Source organism: Fukomys damarensis, unplaced genomic scaffold, assembly GCF_012274545.1.
Source record: "Fukomys damarensis isolate Sample0158 unplaced genomic scaffold, DMR_v1.0_HiC HiC_scaffold_35, whole genome shotgun sequence".
Taxonomy (NCBI): domain Eukaryota; kingdom Metazoa; phylum Chordata; class Mammalia; order Rodentia; family Bathyergidae; genus Fukomys; species Fukomys damarensis.
In genome coordinates, this window is record NW_022900947.1 from 3,827,649 (window position 1) to 3,852,782 (window position 25,134).

At 56.6% G+C, this 25,134-nt stretch overlaps 1 protein-coding gene and 1 long non-coding RNA gene across 4 annotated transcripts in view; one reads left to right on the forward strand and one right to left on the reverse strand.

Annotated features, from left to right (window-relative positions):
* The window catches only part of LOC104874643, a 2,976-nt gene extending 2,186 nt beyond the window's left edge, over positions 1-790 (reverse strand). For both annotated transcript variants that reach the window (XR_783803.2, XR_783802.2), the window contains exons 1-2: positions 727-790; positions 380-554 (exon numbers count right to left, since the gene is read on the reverse strand). This is a non-coding gene — a long non-coding RNA (uncharacterized LOC104874643). The remainder of the gene's footprint in view (positions 1-379; positions 555-726) is intronic.
* Crmp1 (collapsin response mediator protein 1) overlaps positions 1-25,134 on the forward strand; it is a 141,662-nt gene that overhangs the window by 6,898 nt on the left and 109,630 nt on the right. Inside the window, exons 3-10 of one of the 2 annotated variants that reach the window (XM_010641802.3) lie at positions 7,979-8,087; positions 9,499-9,614; positions 10,503-12,128; positions 12,234-12,455; positions 12,678-13,151; positions 19,893-20,060; positions 23,457-23,513; positions 24,790-24,972. In XM_010641802.3, coding sequence (XP_010640104.1) covers positions 7,979-8,087; positions 9,499-9,614; positions 10,503-12,128; positions 12,234-12,455; positions 12,678-13,151; positions 19,893-20,060; positions 23,457-23,513; positions 24,790-24,972 — 2,955 coding nt within the window. Of the gene's footprint in view, positions 1-7,978; positions 8,088-9,498; positions 9,615-10,502; positions 12,129-12,233; positions 12,456-12,494; positions 13,152-19,892; positions 20,061-23,456; positions 23,514-24,789; positions 24,973-25,134 lie in introns of both variants that reach the window. The other variant, XM_033758771.1, reaches the window with a different exon arrangement.

Consider the following 25,134-nt stretch of genomic DNA (forward strand, 5'->3'; position numbering starts at 1 on the left):
CAGCTGAGCACGCGCTGCAGTCCAGGGCCCGGCGCGGGGAGCACGAGGGCAAGGACGAGCTGCGCTGCCGCCTGTCCCGGCTGCGGCTGCAGGAGGAGCTCACCCAGCCGAACAGTGGCCCGGTAAGTGGCCGGAACCCGGGACAGGAGTGACTGTGAGCTTTCCTGTTTTTTTCTTTTTTGGTTTAGAGGCAGAGTCTGTCTATGTAGTTCAGGCAGACTTTGAACTCAGGAGCCTAGGCTGGTCTCCAGCTCCAGGCGGTCCTCCTGCCTCATCCTCCCAAGTGCTGGGATTACAGGGAAGAGACGAGGCTCAGTGTGGCAGTGTCCTGCGACAAGTGCCACAGAGCACCGCAAACTGGGTGGCTGAGGCGACAGACCTTTGCCCTCTCTGGTCCAGGAGGAGAAGCGAGATCCTTGCTTCCGGTCAGCTGGTGGACGCAGGCTGTGCTTCCGGCGTCACGTGGGTCTCCTCTGCGTGTCTGTCTCGTGTCTCTTTGTGTGAGGGCACCGATCTCATGGGGTCACTGTGGCCTCACCTCAGCCTGGTCACCTCTGCAGAGCCCCCGTTTCCAAATAAGGAAATGTGTTAGGACTTCAGCGACTCTCTGGGAGACACCCCTTAGTGCACTGTGTGAGGATGATGCCTTGGCCCCCACCCCCGTGGTGTTTCCTGGTGCCGAGCCTCAGTGTCCCCTGTGGCATTGGGGGTGCACGCTCATCTTACCCTGCTACAAACCCATGTATTCCATTGTGACTTCATCCTGCCCCATTCTGACCTCACCCATTACGACCTCAGTGTGGCCTCACCTTACCCCATTATGGCCTCGCCTCATCCCTTTATGATCTCATCTTCCTCCATCTTGACCTCATCACAATCTAGTATGACCTCTTCAGACTCTATTATTACCTTGCCTCTGCTGCCCAACTTACCTGTCATGTGCCCCAGTATGACATCATCTCTCTCCATTATGACCTCACCATTCCCCATTGTGACATCACCTCTCCCAGTTATGACCTCCTCACTCCCATTATGACCTCATCACACCCAGCTGTGACCTTATTGTTCCCTATTATGACATCATCTCTCCCTGTCATGACCTCATCATACCCCATTGTAGCCTTATCTTGACTATTAACCTCCATAATGACCCCATTTCCAAATAAGATCATACTCTGAGTACGAGGAGCCAAGAGATTTTGACATACAAGTTTACGGGAACACAATTCAGCCTGTAAAGGACTCCTCTGCGTGTGCCTTTGTGAGTACCCACAAGATGCTGAGCCCTGTGGGCTGCGGTTTCATGCTGGCTGGAGCGTGGGCTGTCTCCCGCTGTGCCCAGTAGCTGTGCGTAGTGGCACACAGTACCAGGGGCAGCCGTGTACAGAGGAGGAGGTGGGGCACTAGGAAGTCCCTGCCCCACAGATAGTACCATGTCTTAGTCCCTTGACTGTACAAGTTTCCAAGGCCTGGGTGCTTAAACAACAGATGTTTGCTCCTCACAGTTCTAGAGCCTGGACGTCCCCGATCCTGCCACCTGCAGGTTTGATTCTGTGTCCCCAAGGGCCCAGGTGTCATGGGCTTGGTCTTCAGCCATGGCACTGTGGGAGCAGGGAAGCTTTAGGAGACAGGAGAGTTAGGTCCCTGGGGCACACCCTCGGAGGGACACTGGGACCTGGCTCCTCTGTCTTTCTCCCTCTGTTTCCTGGGTACCAAGAGAGGAGCATCCCCCCTGCAACACCTCCTGCCACAATGGCTGCCTTGCCACAGGCCCAGAAGCAACAGAGCCAGAGACCATGGAGCCATGGACTGAAATCTCTGAAGTCTGAGTCAAAATAAATCTTCTTTTGAAGTTTGTATCTCTGGTATTTGTGGCAGGTGTGAATGCTGAGTCACACAGCTCCCCTTCCTGGTTAGGGTGGCACCTTCTCACTGTGCCCAGGGCAGGGAGGGCATAAGGGAACTCATCTTATTGGGGAGCTCCATGCCCATGACCAGATCACTGCCCAGAAACCCCACATCCTGAGGCTCTCCCACTGTGGGTTTAGGTTGAACAAAAATTGGATGTGAGGACATAGACACTGAGGCCACAGCATGGCGTGACTGAGCCCTGCTCTCCAGTGATGCCGCTCAGTCTGTATTACTGGGGTCCATTTGGTGCCCACACTCAGCTCTGGCTGGAACTCAGGGTAGGGACAAAGACAAGGCCCTGTAGGCTCAGAGTGATGAAACGGCCTGGTGAAGTCAGGGACAGCAGAAAGGGCTAGGGACCCGCAGGTCACCCTTGAAGGGCCTAGTGTTGGCATGGGACTGGACCCAGTCTGCTCCGTCCTTCTCTCGGAGGGTGGTGACAGCCCAGCCTTGCAGCGTGGTGGGCAGCAGAGGGCCACCAGCCACCTGCGCTCTGGTGATGTGACAGAGCCACATCCCCAGCCGCAGCTGCTGGTGAGGAAGCTGCCAGGCCAGGTGCCAGGCCCCGCCTGGGTGGAGCTGCACAGCCTCTGTGGGCCTAGCTTCTGGGCGGAGCCCCACAGCGGCACAGGTCCTCCGTGACATCCTGAACCTGTCAGTGCGTTGTGAGAGGAGCCACTCAAGTCTTCAGCAGCTGGCCCTGGTCACCAGTGACCATCGGGGGTCTCTTTTACAACCCTGTGTCCCCCGTGTCCCCTCCTTTCCCAGCCATGGCACTCAAGGCCCCTGGTGTTCTGGCCTAGGCCTTCTTCTTGAGCTCAGCGGCTCCTGTCCTCTGCTCTGCTCTGAGAGTGTGCCGTGCCCTGCACCCTGAAGCCTCCCTAGATCCGAAGGCCTCCCCTGCCTCTGCCAGTCACGGCCACTCCATCAGGCCTGGCTGTGGCTCTGTGCAGCGGGAGCGCTGCCTGCTCCGGGAGACCTCCCTGACTTTCGAGCCCCTCCATGGTGTGACCCACTTTGGCGGCCTTAATCCTCACTGTGCAGCTGCCCGCCCACCCCACAGTCTCTGAGCCATGCATCCAGATGATCTTGGAATCTGCCCACACGTCCTGGTGAGCAGGTGATTCAGTGGGAAAGTGACTCTGGGACGGCCTGGGGTCCTGGCTCACTTCCAGCCAGTGAACATCTCAAAACAGTGGTGCAGGGAAGCCAGTGTAGTGAGAAATCAGGACACAAGGGCAGTGTGTCACCACCACCACGCAGTCACCACCAAGGAGGTTTATGTCCATCGGGACTTAGCCCCACCTGGCACTGCCAGGGCGTGAATTAGAGAGAGAGCAGAGTAAGCGTTACAGGACACTGGTTCAGGTGTGGACAGAGGCGATTCGGCCGCTAGAGGGCAGCAGGGGCGTCGCCAGGCGCAACAGGTCCTCCCCGACATGACAGCCTGTGTAGCGCGACCCCTGGTGGCAGCTGCAGGAGTGGCTTCATTTTGAGGGGACGCGCTAGGGAGCAGGGGCTTGGAGAGACCTTGACCTTACTGTGAAACGTGCGAAGTCAAAGCCACCGTGCGCACATAAAGTCAGAGTGAACTTTGTCATCTTTGCCATTCCCCCCACCTCTTGCACGCTTTGGGTCTGTTTTGCTCATCTTTGAGGTTCTTGGGGTGGAAACTTGTACTGGTAAAATGAGGTGGGATTGGACATTTCCTCTTCTTTTAATCAAAATTATTTTTAATTGCAGTCATGGGGAGAAAGAATATTTTCAAAAAAGATTTCTTGGGATTCCATTTTTTCTGGTATATTTGGCTCCCCTGCTGTGAAGGGGGGCTGAACCGTTGGAGTTGTACAGGGCACGTCTTTGGGGGGGCATCACTGAGTGTAGACCCCTAACAGAGCCTGGCCTAACGTGTGACTCCCGTGACTGCATGCAGGCAGCTGTACGCCCACCCCAGCGCGGCCCGTGGTGGGCACAGTCTGGAAACCACCCAGCTGTCCCTGAGGGAGCCCGCTTGGCGGCTCGAGGGTGCTGGAGCCCCCTGCAGTCAGGTTCCAGCCCCCACCTGCCCAGTGTGTGACGCAGTCCTGAGGAAAAGATGCACTGAGAGGCAGAACTAGGGGAGAAAGCGGGGCCAGGACGAGCGATGCCGGTGCAACCGACCAAGGCGCTGGCCGGTCCCAGGCGCTGACTTTTATCGGCGATAAGTTGGGGTGAAGGCGACCTATGTGCGGTTTCTATGGAGATGAATGTGAGCAAGGCTCGTAAAGGACAGGACGAAGCTGTGAGGGTGAAGGCCCTATGTGCGGTTTCTATGGAGATGAATGTGAGCAAGGCTCGTAAAGGACAGGACGAAGCAGTGTCGTTTTAGGGGCGGAACAGGCAGCTCCAGGGCTGTAATTGGAACACTGTCCTCCTAGTCTGAAGGCTTCAGTTGTGGGAGCGGAACCTGGGTGCAAGTGACTCTGACCCCGGCACGTAGGCTTCGGCCGGGCTCGATCCTGTAAACAGCCGGTGGTGGGGTTCGCTCTCCGGCCTGCCTTGGGCATCTCAGTGTTCGGGTCCCCTGCAGGGCAAGGAATCTCAGCAGTCACAGAGCTGCGCCGCAGAAGGACCAGGTGAGAAATGGTCCTGCTGAAATAGTAAACAAAAGGCGCACCCCCGGAGGACACGTTCACTTTGTGCAGGTAGAGTATGTGCAGGGGACGCCGTGCAGGGAGGTGCCCGTGTGGAGGGAGCGCCCGGGAGCATCTGCTGGGCCGCCCTCACATTGCTCACTTGCTACCTTGGCTTTGCTTTCAGAAAATGCACATCCAGGCTCCAGCTGGACAAAGGGGGAGATGTTTGTCATGTTTGTCTCCTCTAGTGTCAGGAAGCAGCAGGGGGTGACAGGGCTGAGTTACTGCAGTGCGGGGAGGGAGGAGTCTGGGGTCAGGTTCAGAGAGGCCAGCTCCGGCCTTGCCCCTGTGACTGGCTGTGTGGCCAGGCAAGGTCGCTGCCGCTCTCTGAGCACTGATTTCCTCGTTGGCGAGTGAAGAGAGCTCACAGTGGGGCCCTCAGCACAGTGACATCCAGGAGGCACAGGAACGAGTATGCACTGTCCCTGACTGTGTCTGCAGCTCCGGGACGGGCCCCACCGCATAGCTGGTGCTTGCTGTGACAAAATCTAAGCAGGACCCAGGACCAGTGCGATGACCAGGTGTCCCTTCCTGAGATGTGGCAGGTGGCCTTTGACCCTGCGTCCCAGCCTTTCCTCTCCCACCTGTCCAGTGCAATGGTGACCAGGTGTCCCTTCCTGAGATGTGGCAGGTGGCCTTTGACCCTGCGTCCCAGCCTTTCCTCTCCCACCTGTCCAGTGCAATGGTGACCAGGTGTCCCTTCCTGAGATGTGGCAGGTGGCCTTTGACCCCGCGTCCCAGCCTTTCCTCTCCCACCTGTCCAGTGCGATGACCAGGTGTCCCTTCCTGAGATGTGGCAGGGGGCCTCTGACCCCGCGTCCCGGCCTTTCCTCTCCCACCTGTCCAGTGCGATGACCAGGTGTCCCTTCCTGAGATGTGGCAGGGGGCCTCTGACCCCGCGTCCCGGCCTTTCCTCTCCCACCTGTCCAGTGCGATGACCAGGTGTCCCTTCCTGAGATGTGGCAGGGGGCCTCTGACCCCGCGTCCCGGCCTTTCCTCTCCCACCTGTCCAGTGCGATGACCAGGTGTCCCTTCCTGAGATGTGGCAGGGGGCCTCTGACCCCGCGTCCCGGCCTTTCCTCTCCCACCTGTCCAGTGCGATGACCAGGTGTCCCTTCCTGAGATGTGGCAGGGGGCCTCTGACCCCGCGTCCCGGCCTTTCCTCTCCCACCTGTCCAGTGCGATGGTGACCAGGTGTCCCTTCCTGAGATGTGGCAGGTGGCCTTTGACCCCGCGTCCCGGCCTTTCCTCTCCCACCTGTCCAGTGCGATGGTGACCAGGTGTCCCTTCCTGAGATGTGGCAGGTGGTCTTTGACCCCGCGTCCCAGCCTTTCCTCTCCCGCCTGTCCAGTGCAATGGTGACCAGGTGTCCCTTCCTGAGATGTGGCAGGTGGTCTTTGACCCCGCGTCCCAGCCTTTCCTCTCCCGCCTGTCCAGTGCAATGGTGACCAGGTGTCCCTTCCTGAGATGTGGCAGGTGGTCTTTGACCCCGCGTCCCAGCCTTTCCTCTCCCGCCTGTCCAGTGCAATGGTGACCAGGTGTCCCTTCCTGAGATGTGGCAGGTGGTCTTTGACCCCGCGTCCCAGCCTTTCCTCTCCCGCCTGTCCAGTGCAATGGTGACCAGGTGTCCCTTCCTGAGATGTGGCAGGTGGTCTTTGACCCCGCGTCCCAGCCTTTCCTCTCCCGCCTGTCCAGTGCAATGGTGACCAGGTGTCCCTTCCTGAGATGTGGCAGGTGGTCTTTGACCCCGCGTCCCAGCCTTTCCTCTCCCGCCTGTCCAGTGCAATGGTGACCAGGTGTCCCTTCCTGAGATGTGGCAGGTGGTCTTTGACCCCGCGTCCCAGCCTTTCCTCTCCCGCCTGTCCAGTGCAATGGTGACCAGGTGTCCCTTCCTGAGATGTGGCAGGTGGTCTTTGACCCCGCGTCCCAGCCTTTCCTCTCCCGCCTGTCCAGTGCAATGGTGACCAGGTGTCCCTTCCTGAGATGTGGCAGGTGGTCTTTGACCCCGCGTCCCAGCCTTTCCTCTCCCGCCTGTCCAGTGCAATGGTGACCAGGTGTCCCTTCCTGAGATGTGGCAGGTGGCCTTTGACACCGCATCCTGGCCTTTCCTTCTCCCACCTGTCCACTCCTTCCTTTTTCTGCCAGCTTCTCTCTCCTTGTTTGGTTCTCGTTTCTGCCTCTTCCTTTCTCCACCCTGTTTTCTCTCCTCTCCTCTCTCATTCACTCTTCCCTGCCTGCCTCTCCTCTCTCCTTCATCTGCGGCTCTTCTCCCTCTCTCCGGGATGAAGGATACAGCGTGGACAGGTGCCTTTGGTTCCCACTGAGTAAGACCCCCACAAGGGAGCCAGAGGCAGGGACAGCACGCAGGTGCCGCTGGGACGCGAGCCGATACCCAAGCCCTCTGGTTGGCATGGGCTGAGGGTCCTGCCTTGAAATTTGCCAGAGATTCTCGGTGGTTCTATGCTGTGGCCAGTATTGGGGGTCCCTGATTCGAGGGCAGAAATCGTCACCAAGATAAAGAGAGCCCAGAGGGAGGGTAATGGGGTGGAACTTGAAAGACGGTTGAGGAAGGCCAGGGAGTTTCATTGAGGACCCGCCAGTGTTTCTGTGAGCACCGAGCGCTTTCCTTGGGTCCCCTTAGCACCGTGTTGTGACAAGTGTGCTCCGGGGAGGCCTGTCACCCAGCCTCGTCTGCAGGCAAAGAGCCGGGGTTCAGAGCCCCGGTCCTGTCCAGGGCCCCTCGGCTCCACATGGCCCAAGCCTCACCCTCGATCCGAAGTCTCTTGTGGGAGCACGGTCTGGGTGGTTGGCGGAGGCAGCTCAGAACCAGGGGTGCAGCCTCTCTGGTTCTATTTCAGTTTGAGTTCGGCTCGGTGCTGGAGGGGAGTGAGGGAAGGGCTGGATCCTGGTGCCAGGTGGGAAGTGGCCGGGGTCCGTCCCCACCCACGGGAGCTGAGGTCCTGGGAAGGTGGGTGTGAGCCAGCAGCCACCTGAGGGTGGCACCCTGAGCCCCTGTTTCCTGCCAGTCCCTTGTCCCACCCCAGAAGTGGTCTGCACTCAGCCAGGGGAGAGGGCGCTGCCTGGTCCCTGCTGTGGGCTTGTTGACAGTGGAAGGACAGGACGGTTGCTCAGAAGCCAGCCACTGTGCAGACACCGGGGAACCAGGGACGGGGTGCTGCACAGGAAGGAGGGGCTGGGCGCCACAGCCCTGCCCAGAGCTCAGCACCTCGGCTGGTCAGACAGACTCAGTGACAAGGGTGCCGCCTGTCACCTACTGAGTGAGCCGGTGCCCAAGGACCTGTGTGCCCTTTGTGCCCCGCCGTGCTGGGGAGGGACCTTTGGGACAGTGTGGCATAGACACTAGACCTCTCTTAACCTCTGTCTCCCTCCAGGCCACCCTGGGCTGTATGCAGGGCCAGTGTCCACCTCCATCCGGGCAGCAGGACCCTGGCAGGGGCTGTGACCAGCAGGAGGAGGCCCCGGGGCCAGGGGCCTCAGCAGGTTTGTGGGGGCCACAGTGCGGGGAGGACAGGGAACTGCAGGGCCCCCAGCCCTGCGTCAGCTCATTTCTCACGAGTTCTGGTGGTGCAGGGGGAGGGCACAGTCTCACCCTCTCCAGAGAGGGGAAACTGAGGCCGAGGGAGCTGGTGTTGCTTGTTTGGTGGTTCATAGCCGGATCAGAGAGTGCTGCACCCACGTGGTCTTCTACTGAGACTTGGCTACACATAGCTTTGGGGTGCAGCTAGGGGACCCCCCCCATACTGAGGGTATCTGTGTGACAACCTCAGTGATGCCTCAGGGAGGGAGACTTGCACCTGGCACACCTGGGAACTGCTAGGTATCAGAAGCCCTTGGCTCTGACGAGTCTGTCCTGTGAACTCTTTTTTCCAGTGTTTCAGGCCAGGTCCTTTGCCCTGACCTACATCCTCAGCCCTTTTTACAATTTTTATTCTGACACAGGATCTCAGCAAGTCGCTGAGTTGCTCAGGCTGGGCTCACACTTGCCATCCTCCTGCCTCAGCCTCCCAGAGTGCTGGCTGGGATCACAAGCATGTGCCACCACTCCCACATCACCATTATCTCTCATAACAGAGTGGGCCCGGCTCCCTGCCGCCTGCTGCAAGTGCCCCTCCAAGCGTAGCTGCGCCTGCAGCTCATTCTGCATCGTCTGCCATGTTGCAGCACCGCCCACCACTGGCAGATCAGCCCATTTCTGGGGTGCAGAACTACAGTCACCCCTGGTCTGATCTGAGCAGCCTGCTTTTGTTCCCCATCTTCCTGCCCCTGGACTCTGTCCCTGTGGAGTGCTGTGGAGACCCACCTGTTGGCTGATGACCGGGCCCCTCTCTGAGCCTCAGTTTCCCCATATGGCAGGGGTGGGGACCATCGGGCTGCCTTGGGAGTCACTGTGGGCTCAAGGTCCTGAGGGGCAGCCTCATCCTCACAGTTGGCGAGGCCCCTGGTGAAGGTCCCAGGAGAGAATCTCTTACCTCGTGTGTGAGTCAGCTCCTCGTTCCTGTGATGAAATGCCTGAGATGAGCAGCGGGGAGGAGAGGGTTATTCTTCCTCATGGTTTCAGAGGCTTCAGTCCATGGTCAGCTGCTCCATTGCTTTCCGGCCTGTGGTGAGGCTGAAACATGGTTGAGAAGAGAGAGGGAGGGAAAGAGCTAGAGGAAAAGGGGCCAGGGGCCTGATACATTCCCAAGGTCCTGGCCCCGGAGCCACTCCATCCACGCAGGCCCTACTTCCTGTTTCCAGCCCTCCCAGTAGCGCCATCTGACGGTGAGACCTTTGATGGATGACTGTGCTGGTGAAGTCAGAGCCCTCTGTGGTCCAGTTGCCTTCATGAGCACACGAGCTTTAGGGGGCTTTGGACCTAACCCATAGCATCTCTGTGTCATGTTGTTCCCAGGCCCACCCTGCACCGGCAGCTGCCCTGGAGGTGGACAGGGCCCCCGAGTCATGGTGCCAGCCCTGGAGAGCACACGCAAGTTCCCGGGAGACGGGGCAGGGCCTGGCTGTGAACAGGTGAGGAGAGAGGCCGCTGCGAGGGCCCCGCTGGTCCTGCTGTGCTCACGCGGTGTGGCTGCTGCAGGAGGCTGGCTGAGGGGGAGCTCTGGGTTTGGAAGAAACTTCTAGAAATGCTTGGGAGATTTGCGGGCTGGAAGGTGGTATCTGGGGACTTGGCTAGGGAGGAGGAGGCAGGACGGGCTGTCCGTGTGAGGACTGGGCTGCCATGTGGTATGGGGGCCTCATGCCACCCTGGGTCTCCCCGGGGTACCAGTCTCCTCTTCCCTGGCCCGGGTCACATCCTTCCTCCATGTCTGTTTCCCCTTGCTAAAGGAACAGAGCTGAGCTGGCTGGTGCTGGGGCCCCGGTCCAGTGCGGTTCTGTGGTCCTGATGGGTCTTAGGTGGGGCCACAGCTGAATGTGCCGAATGTATTCACTGGCTGTCCCGTCGCTGGGACACAGCCCCTAGCATCAGTGAGTTGGAGGAGGAGCGGACACCTTGCCCCAGGGTTTTGGAGGGTTCGGACTGTGGTTGGCCCGGCCCGAGGCAGGGGCATCATGGCAGAAGGGTGTGGGTGAAGGAGCCATCGACCCGTGGCAGACAGGAGGCAGAGAGAAGGGAGGAGCCGGGACATGAGGGGTGAATGGCAGACAGGCTGCAGTGACCAGGGCCTGAGGGAAGAAGTGTCATCTGAGCTGAGTGGGGAAGGAGGCAGGGCGGGCACCATGGGGAGGTGCTGTGCAGAGAGAGCTGACGCAAAGGTCCTGGGGCAGCTGCATCTTAGCCTGTCGGGGAGAGCTGGACACAATGCCGCTGGGTGAGGACACACAGGAAACACTGGGATGAGACTGGGGTGGTCAGTGGCAGTGGGTGTGTCATACCCGGTCCCCCCTTTCTGCCCGCAGCTCTCTCTGGTGGAGCGCAGCCCAGATGGACAGATGCTCCTCCTGGTGTGGGGCCACCCCCCAGGGCAGTTCGCAGAGGGTTTGCTCCTCCCCATGGACCTGGCCCAGATTTCAGAGAGTCTCCAGGCTGCCCAGGAGCACCGCGTCCCCAGGCAGGCATCCACGCTCCCTCTCTGGGGGCTGGCCAGAGATGCGGAGTCCCTGAGGCGACTGCTGCTCCAGAAGGTGCCCGCAGAAGGGCTCCGAGCCCAGGAAGAGCTGGGCGCCAGGCCCACAGCACACCCCGGTGGGGACTGTCACCCGGCTAAGGGCCACCATGCCTCCCTCTGCCACGAGTCCTCACGGACGTACAACCACCTGTCTCTGAGGATGGGGTCCAGGGCTCGCCCAGAAGCCTGGAAAGAGGGAGGAGGGGTCCCAGCGGGGACAGCAGAGAGTGAGGCGGCGAGGGGGACTTCCAAGCTAAGTGCGAATGCGGCTCAAGCCCCTGAGGGCGGGTGCTATGACACTGGGGCTCCAGAGACCCTGGCCACCGCCTGCTGCCTGTGGTCCCGGCAGGAGCGCCCTGTGCCTCTTCTGCAGGGAGCGGCCCTGGAGGGTCCCCAGTCCTTGAGCAGGATCGCAAGGGTGGAGGGAAGTGGCTGGGGCTTCCCGGAAGGGCTGTCATCAGAAGAAGGGGTGTCGCCCCCGGCCACAGGCTCCAGGGCCCAGGGGACTAGAGCGTCACAGCTTGGTGACGGCCAGCTCACTACGGGGAAGGGCAGAGCCCCCCAGAGGATGCTGCAGGACCAGGAGTACCGGAGGCTGCACTTTGGGAGCACCCTGCCTCTGCAGGAGGAAAGGGCACGGACGGGACCAGAGGAGGAGATGGTGTCCAGGCTGGGCCACAGCCGTGTCCCAGGGCAGCCCGGCCCTCAGGCACTTGCAGGCCAGGAAATGCTTTTCTGTGCCCGAGAGCACAGTGAGACGCAGCCTCCCGGGCCGGCTGTGCCCACCACCAGATGTGAAGCCGCTGGTTCTCCTTGGGGCAAGGGACGAGACAGGTGTGCTCTCCTGATAGACCAGTTTGAGAGGGAGGTGGAGGCTTGCTTCCAGCAGCTGCATGCCCTGCACCTTGGCACCTCTCCCTCGGACCTGCTGGTGCAGGGTGTGCGGCTCTGGCAGAGGACGCCTGCTTCGTGGGGAGAGAATTGGAGCTTTGCTTCCCGGCGGTGCAGCGGCGGTGCTGTGGAATCAGAGCTCAAGGCGGGCAGTGAAGGTGTCACACTGCGAGAGACCGTGGCCCCCTGCACCAGCAGGGCCGTTCCAGGGATGATGCCCGGTTGCAACACAGCCAGTCCGGGCCCTGCGGAGCCGTGGTGGGCGCTGGAGAGGGCGAGGGACAGCTTCCATCAGCTCCTTTCTGCACTGAAGGAGAGCAGGCCGGCCTCAAGTGACAATGCTACACCTCCCGGCCACCAGGACAGATGCTGTCGTAGAGCGTGTGACCTTGAAAAGGCGAGGGCGGGAGATGCCGCTGAGCTGCGCAGGCTGGAGCAGGTGAACCGGGAGCTGGTGGCAGCTCTGGCGCGCCTGCGGGGCGAGCTGGGCCCGTGTCTGCAGGCCATCTCCGACCTGGAGGCCTGCAGCCGTGAGAGTTACGGCAGCTGGAAGAGGAGAACGAGAAGCTGAAGGGGGACCGCGGACAGCTGCAGGGAGCCGTGTCTGAGCGCAAGACGAAGTCCCAAGGTGAACCGTGAGAGTTACGGCAAGATCATGCAGCTGGAAGAGGAGAACGAGAAGCTGAAGGGGGACCGCGGACAGCTGCAGGGAGCCGTGTCTGAGCGCAAGACGAAGTCCCAAGGTGTGACAGGCTGTGTCCCCCTGGAAACCAGGGAGCTCAAGGCGCTGCTGTCGCGGCTTGGGGCCAGGTACAGGGAGCTGATCAGGGATGCGGAGCTGGCCATAGACGACATGCTGCGGGAGCCGTGAGAGTTACGGCAGCTGGAAGAGGAGAACGAGAAGCTGAAGGGGGACCGCGGACAGCTGCAGGGAGCCGTGTCTGAGCGCAAGACGAAGTCCCAAGGTGTGACAGGCTGTGTCCCCCTGGAAACCAGGGAGCTCAAGGCGCTGCTGTCGCGGCTTGGGGCCAGGTACAGGGAGCTGATCAGGGATGCGGAGCTGGCCATAGACGACATGCTGCGGGCCTTGAAGAGGGAGAACCAGCATCTCCTACGCAGCGTCCGAGGGCTGGAGCGGGAAGTCGCCTTGTGGACGAGCAGCGATACGGGGCTCTTGCTGTGCGGGGAGCAGCGCCCCCAGGGAAAGCGCACAAGGACAGGGGACAAGGTGCACACCGCAGACAGGGAGGGTCGGGTGCCTGGAGCCTCGGGGCACCTGATCCTGGGAGTCGGGGGGCCACTCTCGGAGGAGGAAGTGGGTGTGCGCAGAGGGCAGACGGGCCCCTCTTTAGACCCACGGGATTCCGGGTGCGGCGCCCATTCCCCCACTCAGCCGCCACTCGGGAGCAGGGCAGAGGGACCCGGCGCCCTGCAGCGGAGCAGCGCTGGAGCGGCAGGAAAAGAAGCGCGCCTGGAAAAAGAGGAGGAAAGACTGTGGTGTTCCTTTGCCCAGGGATGGGCTCCGAGGTCCCCCCGCAGTGGCCCCCAGGTAAGCCGACTGGCTACTTCCAGTAGTGCTCTCTCTGTCCCAGGGTCCACTCCACAGCCCCGGGTGTTCCCGAAGGGAGGTGCCCTCGGCATCCCCTTATACCACGTGAGAAGACACGGGCACAGGGAGGCGAAGGAGGTGCCTGGGGGCACACAGCTATGAGGGGTGGAGCTGGCTTCACCCCTGTGGTCTGGCTGCCTCTCTCCCTTCCAAGCTGTCAGGTAAGAATCACACCTGCCTCCAGGTGGGTCCAGAGGAGCCTGCGTGGGCTCTTGTGCTTTAGGATGAGGCCCAGGATTTCCTCATCTGGGAGTTTTCTAAGAGTCCCGGGTCATCAATATTCACACTGGTCCTAAGGGTTGCGGTGGCCAGCAGTGGCCAGCATGTGATCAAATCTCTGAGTCACTTTCCTCCCTGTGACAATGCCCAGGTCTGGGACTCCCATGGTGATGGTGCCTGGGACAGTCAGTATGAGCCCTGTGCCCTCTCCTGCATTCTCTGGGCCTCTCTCTCCCTCCGTCTGCCTGTTGGTCCCTCCTCCCCCTTCACCTCCTGTGGTAACTTTATCAACACTTTGATAAGAATTGGCTTTTGCTTCTATTCATTTTACATGTCCGGATTTCATGTCATTGGGCTTCTTTTTATAGCATCGTTGTTTTCTTTCTTCCCCCTTCTTTTTGGGTTTTCTTCTTGTGTTGAAAGCTGAGATCATTGGTTTCCAACTTCTTTGCTTGCAGTCTGTGTGTTTAAAGCTGTAATTGTCTCTCCAAGCACTCTGCACAACGTGAGATGATATCCGTTCAGTTCACACTGCCAGAGTTTCTCATTTCCTGTCTTTGTGGTTTCTTCTTTGACCTCTGGGTTATTTAGAAGTATGTTTAATTTCCAAGCCTCTGGGGGAATGGTATTATTTTTGCTATTGGGTTCTAGTTTGGCCTCACTGTTGTCAGAAAACATAGGCCATATTGTTTTAGTTTTTGAAAGGGTGAGGTTTTTTTTGTTGTTTTTTTAATTGACCAAGCTATGGTTTATTTTGATAAATAATCCACATCTCACTATTCTGTGATCGGCAAGTATTAGAACAAGCTGGCTAACTGGGCTAAACCAGATCTTCACACTTTCACTGCTGTGTTGTCATTTACCAAGATGTGTTGTAAAAATCTCCAACTCTGAGTGTGCATTTGTATTTCTTTTAGTTATATTATTTTATATTCCCATATTATAATGTTATTTATTTGCAGTTTTTTCTAGTTGTCTGATCAATTCTCTTTTCTTTTATTCTTCCTCCCTTCCTGTCTTTGTTTTTGGCATTGGTCAAACGTAGTTTTTTACTATAGTTTTATGTAATTATTAAGTTCTTTTTACCCACATCTTCACACACTTTTGGGCTGTGGATTCTTTTTCTTTCTGCCTTAGATCATTGGTGTTTCTTATAGTGAAATTTGCTAGTGATTGGCTATTTCATGTTTATTTTTCTGAAAACAATTGTCCATCATCCCATTTAAAGGTTGTTCCCCCTGGTTTCAGAATTTGGATAGGCAGGTTTTCCCCCTTCTTTGGGCACTGAAAGATCTTGTTCCATTGCTTTCTCCGTCACATAGTTTTGGTTCAGAAATCAGTTGTATCTTTTCCCCTGAAAGAAATGTATTGCTTTGTTTTTTACTTCATTTAAGATTTCCCTTTTCTCTGTAGGTGGTAGCTTGAACATGATTTGCCTTTGGGATGGTTTTATTTGTATTTATCCTGCTTGGTTTTTCTGAGCTGCTTGAAGTTGTATCATTATGTCTTTTATTAGACTTGAAAAACTCTTGGTTGTTATTTCTTCAAATATTTTATCCTGCCTCATTTTGCTGTCTTTCCTCCAAGAAATCCAGAGTTTTGGACTGAATGCCACATCTTTTGAAAACTGCATTGTACTTTTTCCTCTTTATTTCTGTTTGGATTTTCTCCTGCTCTTTCTTTTATTTTCTGATCATGTCTTCCACTGTGTCTGTCTTTTGTGAAATCCATGCAATTGCGGCTCTCTGGGGGGACCCCGTCCAGCGGGGAATAGGAGGTGAGAGCCGCCTCTTATTCGTGGGTCATCAGAGGCCGATCCGATCTTGAATGTCTGTGAAGGAAATCTTTAAGAAGTTAGAGCACACCGCCCAAGTCTGATTTCTGATCAAAGGCTCTTTATTGGCTCAGCAAAACGATTATATACTGTTATCCCAGGGGGAAGGTTCAGCAAGCTTATTGGACAGTTCAAACAAATCTTCTACCAATCACATGAGTCACTCAAGCATTTAACCATAAAGGGACAAAGCATTTATCAGCATACAGCAATCAGTATTTTACCAAATGTGGGGAGGGGTAAGTGGGAAGGCGTACATCAACAATTAACCCTATGCAATCTTTAATTTAACAATCTCCAGGGGCAAGCGGGGCAAGGGGAAAACCAATTTTGATACCAAGATTCGTCCTTTTCCTGTTGCTTCTGCCTTTGTTCGAGGCTTTCCTCAACCCTTCTAATGCTATCATCCACCAGGCCCAGTTTATCTTTAAAAAAGCAACATTCTTAAAGAAGGGGATTGGGGCCAATGGCAATGGGTTTGAACTGAGGTGGTTCTTTCAAAAGCCTGATGGAAAAGGTGAGACCCGGATCACGGCTGCTGATGTAAAGGCGAAGGCCCCACTCAACCTGACGAGTCCAGTGGTATTGTTTGCCGGGCGTGGTGGTGCACGCCCATAATCCCATAAAACTAGTCTGGATTACAGTGAGCTCCAGGTCGACACCCGTAATCCCATAAACCCAGCCTGGATTACACAGAGAGCTCCAGGTCAATCTCATCTGCATAGCTGAGACCCTCATCTCAGAAAAGCCAAATAGAGTCATAGATTGTGTCAATGCCTCAATGGTAGAAGTTACTTTTCCAATGTCAAATGCCAGCGGGCTCCCACATGCAATGAGTTCCTAATCTTAGTTTGTATTTTGTGAGCCTAGAATACTCGTTTAATTCCTTTTTTTGAGAAAGAAATTTCAGTTCTTTGTTGAAATACTTCATGCTCTCATCCAGTTGACTCATCCTTTCATATATATAAATGTGTACATTGTGGTTTTTTGCAGGCCTTGTCTGTTATTACTGATGTCTGGATCATCTTCTTGTCTTCTTCTATTGGCTGTTTTAATTTTTTGATGACAGTCACCTTTTCTTGCTTCATCACAGGTCCAGGAATTAAAAGACTTTTTTACCTTGGACTTATGTATGTTGTGGAGATCCCTGGTTGCCACTCTCTTCCAGAGAATGCTGCACGGTTTTAGTCTGGTGGATAGTCTAGTGATTGGCAGGTGGTTGAACGATTAGCAGATCATCTTATGCGTGTACCTGTCTGGAGTTGCCGTGGCTTCCACAGTATGGCCCTCACCCCTACGCATGGCCTTTTAGTGATATTGACAGAATTACCAGCATATTCACCGAGGTCACTTCCTCTTGGTTCAGTCAGGCTGATGCCACCTTCTCAGAGCCATGTGATGTGTATGGTCTCTGGTGATTGGCTTCCAGCTGCTTTCCTGTGCCAAGAGTAGAGTTTTACATCATGCCACACAGCTTACGATTCTGCCGAAGACCCAAGGGACAGCTGTAGGACAGCATTTGATGATTCCTCTGCAGCTCTCTGCTCTCGGGCCTACAAACTGCAGTGGTCTTAGCATCCCTGGACTCCATCTCTCCCCTCCACGCAGCTGCAGCACCATTCTCCATGGGACTTTCCTGAACTACGGTTTATTTCATAGAAATCCAGGGAATTTTAAGAGTTTGCCTTGTCGTGCTTCCTTTTTCTCAAGGACTGTACTCCTGCCTTGGTTGCCTTACAGTGCCTGCAGAGAATTATGTTTATGTAGTCTCCCCAGAGTTCAGGGTTTTCCAATACCAGTTCTTCTGGCCTAGCAGGAACTCTGAGAAGGTGGAGCTGAGAATTTCAAGGCTAGAAAGTGACAGCGAAGAAGAGCATTTCAGGGCAAGTGGCCAGGCTTTGAAGCAGGAAAGAGCTGGACTTGCTGGAAGACAGAAGGTGGCTGGTGTCACTGGGACAATGGGCAGGAGCAGTTAGTAGGAGATGAAGTTGGAGACACTGTGGTGGCATAGGTCGCAGGAGGCTCTGTGACCCTCCTTCTGATCCTTTCTGAGTAGGGCATGATTTTGAGCAGGAAATGCGACACTTGCTATAAAAAGATCACCGTCTGCTTTAAGGAGAAGGGGCCAGGTGGATTGAAGGAGCAGTGAGCGGAGGAAGTTGAGTCTTATCGCCAAGAGGTGTCCTGGAGCTGAGGAATTTGGAATCAGCAGCAGGAAAAGAAATCCATGGGGCTTGGGGATGGTAGAAGCAGCGGTGAAGAAAGCTCACTAATCACAGCTGAATCACATGACTCCTGGGCCTGAAACGCTCCCATGGCTCCCTGCTGCACTGGGTGTAGAATCCAGATGCTCATGCTCCCTAGGGACCCAGCCCCAGGGCCCTGGGAACTTCAGCTACTGCGTCCGCACCCGGTCCCCCACCTGGTCCCCCACAGTCTGAGCCTCAGCGCCGGTTCTTTGCACATTCCCTGCCCCTTTTTGCACCCCCTTCTCCTGGGACCTGCTCCCCACCCTCAGGTCTCATGTTGGGGCTCAGGGCGAGGGGTGTCGGGGTTGATTCACCCGCATCTCTTCCCAACTATGGGCCCACTGGTGTCTTTTTTTGGTTTGCAGTTGGTCGTGGTGGGCCTTTTGCACCATGACAGTGGGCAAGTGCTACACAGTGGCCCCAGGCGGGGACCATGGCACTTGCCACAGTGGCGTGGATGAGGCCTGTGGCTCAGGGCTTCCTAGAGCCTCCTGAGGCCTTCTGGCCTCCTTGCTGTGTAGTCGCCTGTGTCTGTGTCGCTCTTCCCCCCTCCCCAGCAGCAGTATGACATTGTCCCAAGCAGGAGCATGGCTGGAGTGTGCTCCCAGGGTCTGCTGTGTGGACAGCCCCAGGTGACAGGCAGGTGGCCCCACCCATTGCAGCTCTCACCAGGTGACTGTGTGGGCGCTTTCTTAGGACCCCCGGGGCAAAGTCTTGTCCAAGTCACTGCCAGAGGAGGGAGGCGGCAACGCAGCACCAAACTCCCGGAAAGGCCAAGTTGTTTTGAAGAGTTGGAGCGGGATCGCATGGAGGCATTAGGAGCACCCATCTGTTCCTGACAGGGCCCAGCCTGTGTCTCAGGCCCACGCAGTGTGAATTTCGAGTAATTACAGAGACTGCCTCGCACTCAGCTGCCAGAGCCCCTGTGAGCAGGAGAAGCAGAAGTGTGGAGTCACGTGGCTGCTGCTCTCACCCCTACCGTCCCTTCTGTGCTTTCCCCAAATACGGGAGCCTGGGGTCCTCCTCTGACCCACCCCTGCGGTTCAGGAGTGGTGGGAGACATGAGCCTTATGTGCCCTAACATGTCCAGTGCCTGCTTTGAATACAGGTGGAAGGCTCCAAGCCGGGGAAAGGTATTTGTGAGTTGCTGGGCTCCCTATTCCTTCCTAAAGGGAACTTTTAGGGCAGCAGGTGGACCCTCCTTCCCGACACCGCCTTTGTAGGGGGAAGCGACAGCGGAGTGATGATGCCCACGGACTGTGAATTCCCTTGCTGTGTCTTAGGAAAGAGTGCAGAGGTGAGCTCAGGAATTGTGGACAAGGGTGTCTGTCAGTTCACGTGGGAAAGTGCTATTGCTGTGGTGTTAAGGGAGAAAGCAAAAGATAGGCATTGCATATTAAATTTTATAAGGAAAAATGAGAGCTCCTGTGTGTGCCTGTGTCTCTACGTGACTGAAAAGGAGGGTTTAGACTGCAGAGCCGCTAGGGGGCAGTAGAGTCCCTGCTGTGCAGGCCCTGTCCCTGCAGCTCCCTGGGCTTGAACGCCCTCACCTCCCTCCAAGAGGGACAGGCGATTCTGTGCGAACCCAAGACAAAATTGCCCACATTCCCTGTGGAAAACTCAGCATTTTCTGATTTACCTGAAGATAGGTCGCTGGCACGGAACGAGCGTCTCATGACTCCACTTGGATGTGGAATTTCATCCATTATGCTTTTTCTGTGTAATGGTGACGGACAGAGATTCAGCCAGGCCCTGTTTTCATCGGTTTTGTTTTGCATATTTTTGAGAGTAACATTCTAGGTTATTATTCTGGGATTTCCCAACCCCTCAGGACTCCGTCTGATACCCAGGCTGAGCCCCACACCCGTGTGTGCACACAGGGGTACAGTGCACAGGCTGTGTGGAAAACACAGGGATAGTAACACAGCTGTGCTGGATGGTAGTGTTTGGGGTGATTTTTGTCCCCTCTTTCTTTGTTTTTTGGGGTTTTTTTTTTGGTACTGGGGATTGAACTCGGGACCTTGCGCTTGCAAGGCAGGTGGTGGCACCACTGAGCTAAATCCCTGGCCCTGTCCCCTCTTTTGTTTTTTTTAAGACAAGGTTTTGTGTGGTGCTCCAGGCTGGCCTTGAACTCACTGTGTAGCCCAGCCTGGCCTTAACTCATGGCAATCCTCCTGCCTCAGCCTCCTGAGTGTTGGGATTATAGGTGTGTGCTACCATGCCTGGCTGCCCACTTATTTTCTAAATTGTTTTTCCTGTGAGGAAAACATAAGCAGACAAAAAAGATGAAGAAGAAAAACAGGTGCTGGCTGTTGGTTAATGCAAGTTGTGTGGGTGCTAACCCGCATTTCCTCTGACCTGTGCTGTGGGCATTCCCAGGACCCCGAGGCCGAGGTGGCAGAGGAGGACCCTCAGCTGTGTGTCCGGCGGCTCTGTCACCAGGTGCAGATTCTGCAGTGCCAGCTGAGGGACCAGAGCTGGGCAAACCGGGAGCTGCGGGCCGCGCGGGACCAGGCTGTGCACATCCAGAGCGAGCTCGGGGCCAAGGTAGGTGGGGCGCTTCCTCCCCCAGGTGAGGAGTCCCCGTTTCCTTCTCTCCAGAGAGGGGTCCCCTCCACGGGAGGTCCTGGGCAGGAAACAGTCTGCTCGGGTCCGGACCCTGCACAAGGGACCGTGTATTAGAATTAAAGTACAGAACAGTACCAAGAAGGAAAGGGCCAGTCATCTCTCCACCACCTCAATCTGTCAGGGAAAAGTTTTAAAAATACACATGTAGGGTTTTCTAAGGAAAGGCACAGGACCTTCCTCTGCAGGAAAGGTCCCAAGTGTGGTTAGAAAGGCAGCAGGAGGAGCCCTGGGGGTCGACGCGGCTGACCCAAACCCTGCTGAGAGGGAACCCGCTGGGTGCGACGCTGTCCTGCAGGATGTTTTCCCCCGAGGAGGTCGGACACTGGGCACAAGGGACCCCTCTGGACCCCTTCTGACAACTGCGTGCAAACCCACAACTCTCGGTTTTCAAATAACTAATTTTAATGGTGCATAGGGATCACATTTCATCTTTTGTATGGAAAACCAAGAATCCACCAAGCAAGCGGTCAGCAGTGACCAGTTAGACGCCCTCCCCGCGGCGTCCGCATTCGCTCTGTGATGGCAGAGGCCGTGCACAGCCCACAGCGACACAGATGCGCCGCTCCCTGGCTGAACGCGGAGGCTGCGAGCGTCACCGAGCGCCTTCCCAATCTGAGTCGGCTCCCGGCGGAATCGGGCTGTGACTCCTGACGCGAAAACAGTCCACAGAAGCCGTGCTCCTAAAACAAAGAGAAGCATGTACATCCCCACAGACAGGGGTTAAATCAGTTAGGTTTCAGTCACACCATCAAAGAATACGCAAGGTTTTTAAGTGGATGAGGTCAGATTGTATGTGATACGGAAATATCACCAAAAGTGTTGTATTGTTTTGTTTATTGAGGCAGGGTCTCGCTCAGTAGCCCAGGCTGTCCTTGAACTCCCTGTGATCCTCCTGCCTCAGCCTCCCTAGTGCTGGAATAGGCGTGCACCACCATGCCTAATGTTGAAATTTTCTATTAAACTATGAAACAGGGTGCAACACACTTTTTACAGAATTTCATTCTGATGCATATGGGTGTGTGGGGCTAAAACCTCAGTAGAGGTCAGAAAAGGTTGGTGGGAGGAACAGGGACTTGTGCAGCATGTTTTTTTCTTTCTGATGACGGAGCAGGACAGCAGGTGACAGGAGCTCATGGGTACCCCCTGTATTACGTCTTGTGGGCCCGGCATTCGGATGGCACTGGTCAGGCATCTGTGGGTCACCAGCTGGACACTGGGCTGGGCCGGAGGTCCAAGTTGGCCCTTCTGCAGGTGGCTGGAGGGTGGCGCTCAACCGCCTGCCCCCCACTCTGGGTGCCAGGCCCAGGCCTCCCCTGGGCCTTCCCAGAAGAGAGAGCAGAGGGAAGCTTCTGGGCCTCCCGGGGCTGGACCGGAAAGACAACCATTATCACTTCTGCTTGTACCAGGCGCCGCAGGCCACCCAGGGTCCGGGCAGCAGACCCGGCACTGCCCCTCTCTCAGGAGACAAATCGAGGAGTCTGTGCCCATCCTCAGTCTTCCTCTGTGGCAGTAGTAGGTGGCTTTTGCCCCCCAGCTGGGGATTATACTCAAGGTCTTCTCACTGAGCTGCCTTGCCAGCCTTTTAAAAAATTGTTTTTTTCTTTTTCTTTCTTTTTTTAACTTTGAGACAAGGCCTCACTAAGTTTCTAAGTTACCCAGGCTGGGCTCAAACTTGCATCCTCCTGCCTCAGCCTCCCAGAGTGCTGGAATGATAGGCATGTGCCACCACACCGGGCTCAGTAGCTGGCATTGAGGGAGCACCAGGCCTGGCTCTGTGCCCTGCATATCATTGGCCTCACTGTGGGCTGCACCCCGTACTTTCCAGAGGAGGAAACTGAGGCAGTGGGTGACCAGGAACCTGCCTGAGCTCACACGAGTGGCCAAGCCCGGCGAGCCGTGTTTCGCTCCTGATCTCAGCAGCTCTACCTGGGGATGAGGTTGGGTCCTTCCTGAGGAAGAGGCTTCAGCACTGCCCTGGGGAGACTGCAGCCCATGGAGCTCAGGGTTTTTTAAAAGTTGGAGGTTCAGTTGGGGAACCAGACCTGGTCCACGCCCTGCTCCTCAGTCTCCCTGCAGGCCCAACAGATGTGTCCCATGGTGGGCCACGCTTGCCTTACCTCCAGCTTCCCTCAGAGCAGCAGTGGCCCAGATGGGCTGGGGTGACACCATGTGAGGTGACAGCTGCCGGCTTAAAGATGTCACTGCAGATCCCTGAGGAGACGGAATCAGCCAATGTGGAAACCACATGGAGTGGATTGGAGGGCAGAAGAAAAGACCTAGACGCTTCCGGTAGCTCTCAGCTCTGTGTGTGCTTGGAGCCTTGCATCTGCCAACCCTGTGTACATGCAAAGGCCCTGGGGCCGTGGAGGAGGGAGCCAGAAAGAAGGCCAGGGCGGATCACAAGGTCTGAGTGCCCGCTGGGGAGTGGCCTCCTCTCAGCTCTGTTACTCCTGCCAAGGACCCCAAGGCCACAGAAGTGGGCACCTCTGCGGTGGCTGCACCCACTTTCCCCTGTTCCCCTGCACTGAGCTGTTTCCATTTTCCCCTGCACTGAGCCTGGGACCTGCGCCTTGTCGTGGATGGAAACAGCCATCAGCCTGGCTGCACAGCATGACTGTAACCCCTGCAAAAATAGGTTTGCGGACAGCCAGCCGACAACAGGAAAGGGGGCGTTAAAGAGAAAGAAAACAAAGTTCTGTGCTGGATTCTGAGTGTTTTTTTTTTTTAAACTTCATTTAGTGTGGTACAGTTTTCTCAAAAGCTCCAAGGAAGTAAATTTAAAGAGCAGATTCTGACCAGCACCATAGGCACCTCCTATATGAGAACTAAAATTAACACAGGGGCAGTGGTGCCGCTTATAATCTTAGCTACCTAGGAGGCTGAGGCAGGAGAATTGCAAGTCCATGCCCAGCCGGGGCAGTTTAGCAAGATGCTGTCACAAAATTAAAAATACACACTGGGTGGCTGAAGCAGGCGGGTCACAATTCCAAGCCTAACCACGGCAGTCTAGAGACTTAGCCAGGCCCTGTCTCAAAATAAAAAACAAGCGGAAAGGCTGGGGATGTAGCTCAGGGTGAAGGTCCTGGGTTCAATCTCCAGTATCAGAGAGGGAGAGAGAGAGAGAGAGGAAGGGAGAAGGAAAGAAAAAGAAAGAAAGAAAAAGTGAGCCTAGAAGTATAGTTCAGTACAAACAAAAGCTAAAATTAAAATTTATTTTATAACAACAAAAAAACAAACTGCTGAGTCCTGAGCGGGGGGCGGGGAGGGGAGAGCCACCCAGGCCCCGACGAGCAGCTCACCCTACTTCTGTTTCAGCTTGAAGAGCTTCAGAAAGAGCTGCGGGAAGCACGCCTAGCGCTGAGTCCCCTGAAGGTAAGGCGTCCCCGGGGCAGAGCAGGGGCCTCCGTCTTTCCTGCCGTGGAGGCCACCTGTCTCTGTCCTCTGGAGATTCTGACGGGATGGTCACCAGAGTGAGGCCTTTCGGTGTTCTCTTCTCGTCTGTTTTCTCCCAGCCTGGAGCCAGATAAAGGCCCATGCCTGTCATCCCAGCACTCTGGGAGGCTGAGGCAGGAGGATTGCAATTTAAAGCATAGCCTGAAGAACTTAGTGACTTAGCGAGGCCCTGTCTCAAATAATAAATAAATAAATAAAAGAAAAAAAGGGCTGGGGATGGAGCTCAGTGCAAAGACCTTCAGTTCAGGGCTCCGGACCATATTTAAAAAGAAAAAAAAGTGTCTCAAGGGTGACCTGGAAACTGACATTCACACGGGACCAAAGACTCTGGAGGGCCGTGGTTCCGGAAACTGCTCTTGGTGGTTTTGGTGCTGCAGCACTGAGGTTGAGCACCACTCAAGCGTGTCCCTGCCTGCCTGTCTGCCTGTGCCGTGAACGCCATCCCACACAGATGAGACGCCCTGCTGCGCGTTCCCTTAGACTAAGCAGCCCCACCTGCCTGGCACCGACGTTAGGGATGGAACTGAGGGGCTCGCGCATCCCTTGCTGCCTGGACATGGATGTTGCCCAGCAGACAAGATTCATCGGCCCGGATCTGGGGCGGGGCTGCCAGGCTGCCCGCCTCTCTGCTCGCTGGGTGGTGGGCAGGGCGGGTCCAACCCAGTGGCACCCAGGTGTGCAGGTGCCTGTGGGGGGCCTCACACCAGAAGCCTTAAATCAGAGCTTGGAGCCCCGCAGTCTCTTAACGCCCCCAGGAAGCTGCATCCCAAGCTCGTAGGAGACACTGAGCCTGGGGAGGCTTGTGGGACGCTCCCCGGTTTGTGTGGGGACCTCGATGGCCCCTGTGCTTTACCAACAAGGAGCGAAAGATAAAATCTCAGGGCTCCCTGGGGCCTGGCTTGTCACAGCTCCTGGTGCCCTCCACAGCCCGATGGGACAGACAAACCAGTGGGCCAGAGCCTGGTGCACAGCCGGCCAGCAGCAGAGTCCACGACGGCGCCGCCCACGCTCCCGTCCCTGCCCCTAGCCCAGACCCTCGGAGAGGGCAGTGGGAGCTGGGGGGGGTTTCTGGGAGGCGGGGGGAGGAAGTGACTGCAGCTGCACCCGGCTGAGGTCCGGCCAAGGCAGAGGACAGAGTGAACCCACATCCGCCGGGCACCCCAGGACCTCTGTGCCCTCTGTCTCCCCTTCGCAGGCCAAGCTGGCGTCCCTGGTCCAGAAGTGCCTCACAAGGAACCGCCTGATCATGCGCCTGCTGCGGGAGCTGCACAGACACAGCCTGGCCAGCCCGCTGCTCTCAGAGCTGGCATGTGGCATGGTCCAGGACGTGGCGCTGATGGAGTACGCAGCCACCTTCCTGACCCCTGGGGTCGCTGAGGTGGGTCCCGCAGACAGCCCTGTCTCACTGCCGGGGAGCCGGGACACATCTGCCCCTTTCCAACCGCCTGGCCTGCTGTTGGCTGACCCCACCTGCTCCGGGTGCCACCTGTGCCCCAGGCCGGTGTGAGGACAGTGCCTGTGTCCTTCCCCGGGCTCAGGA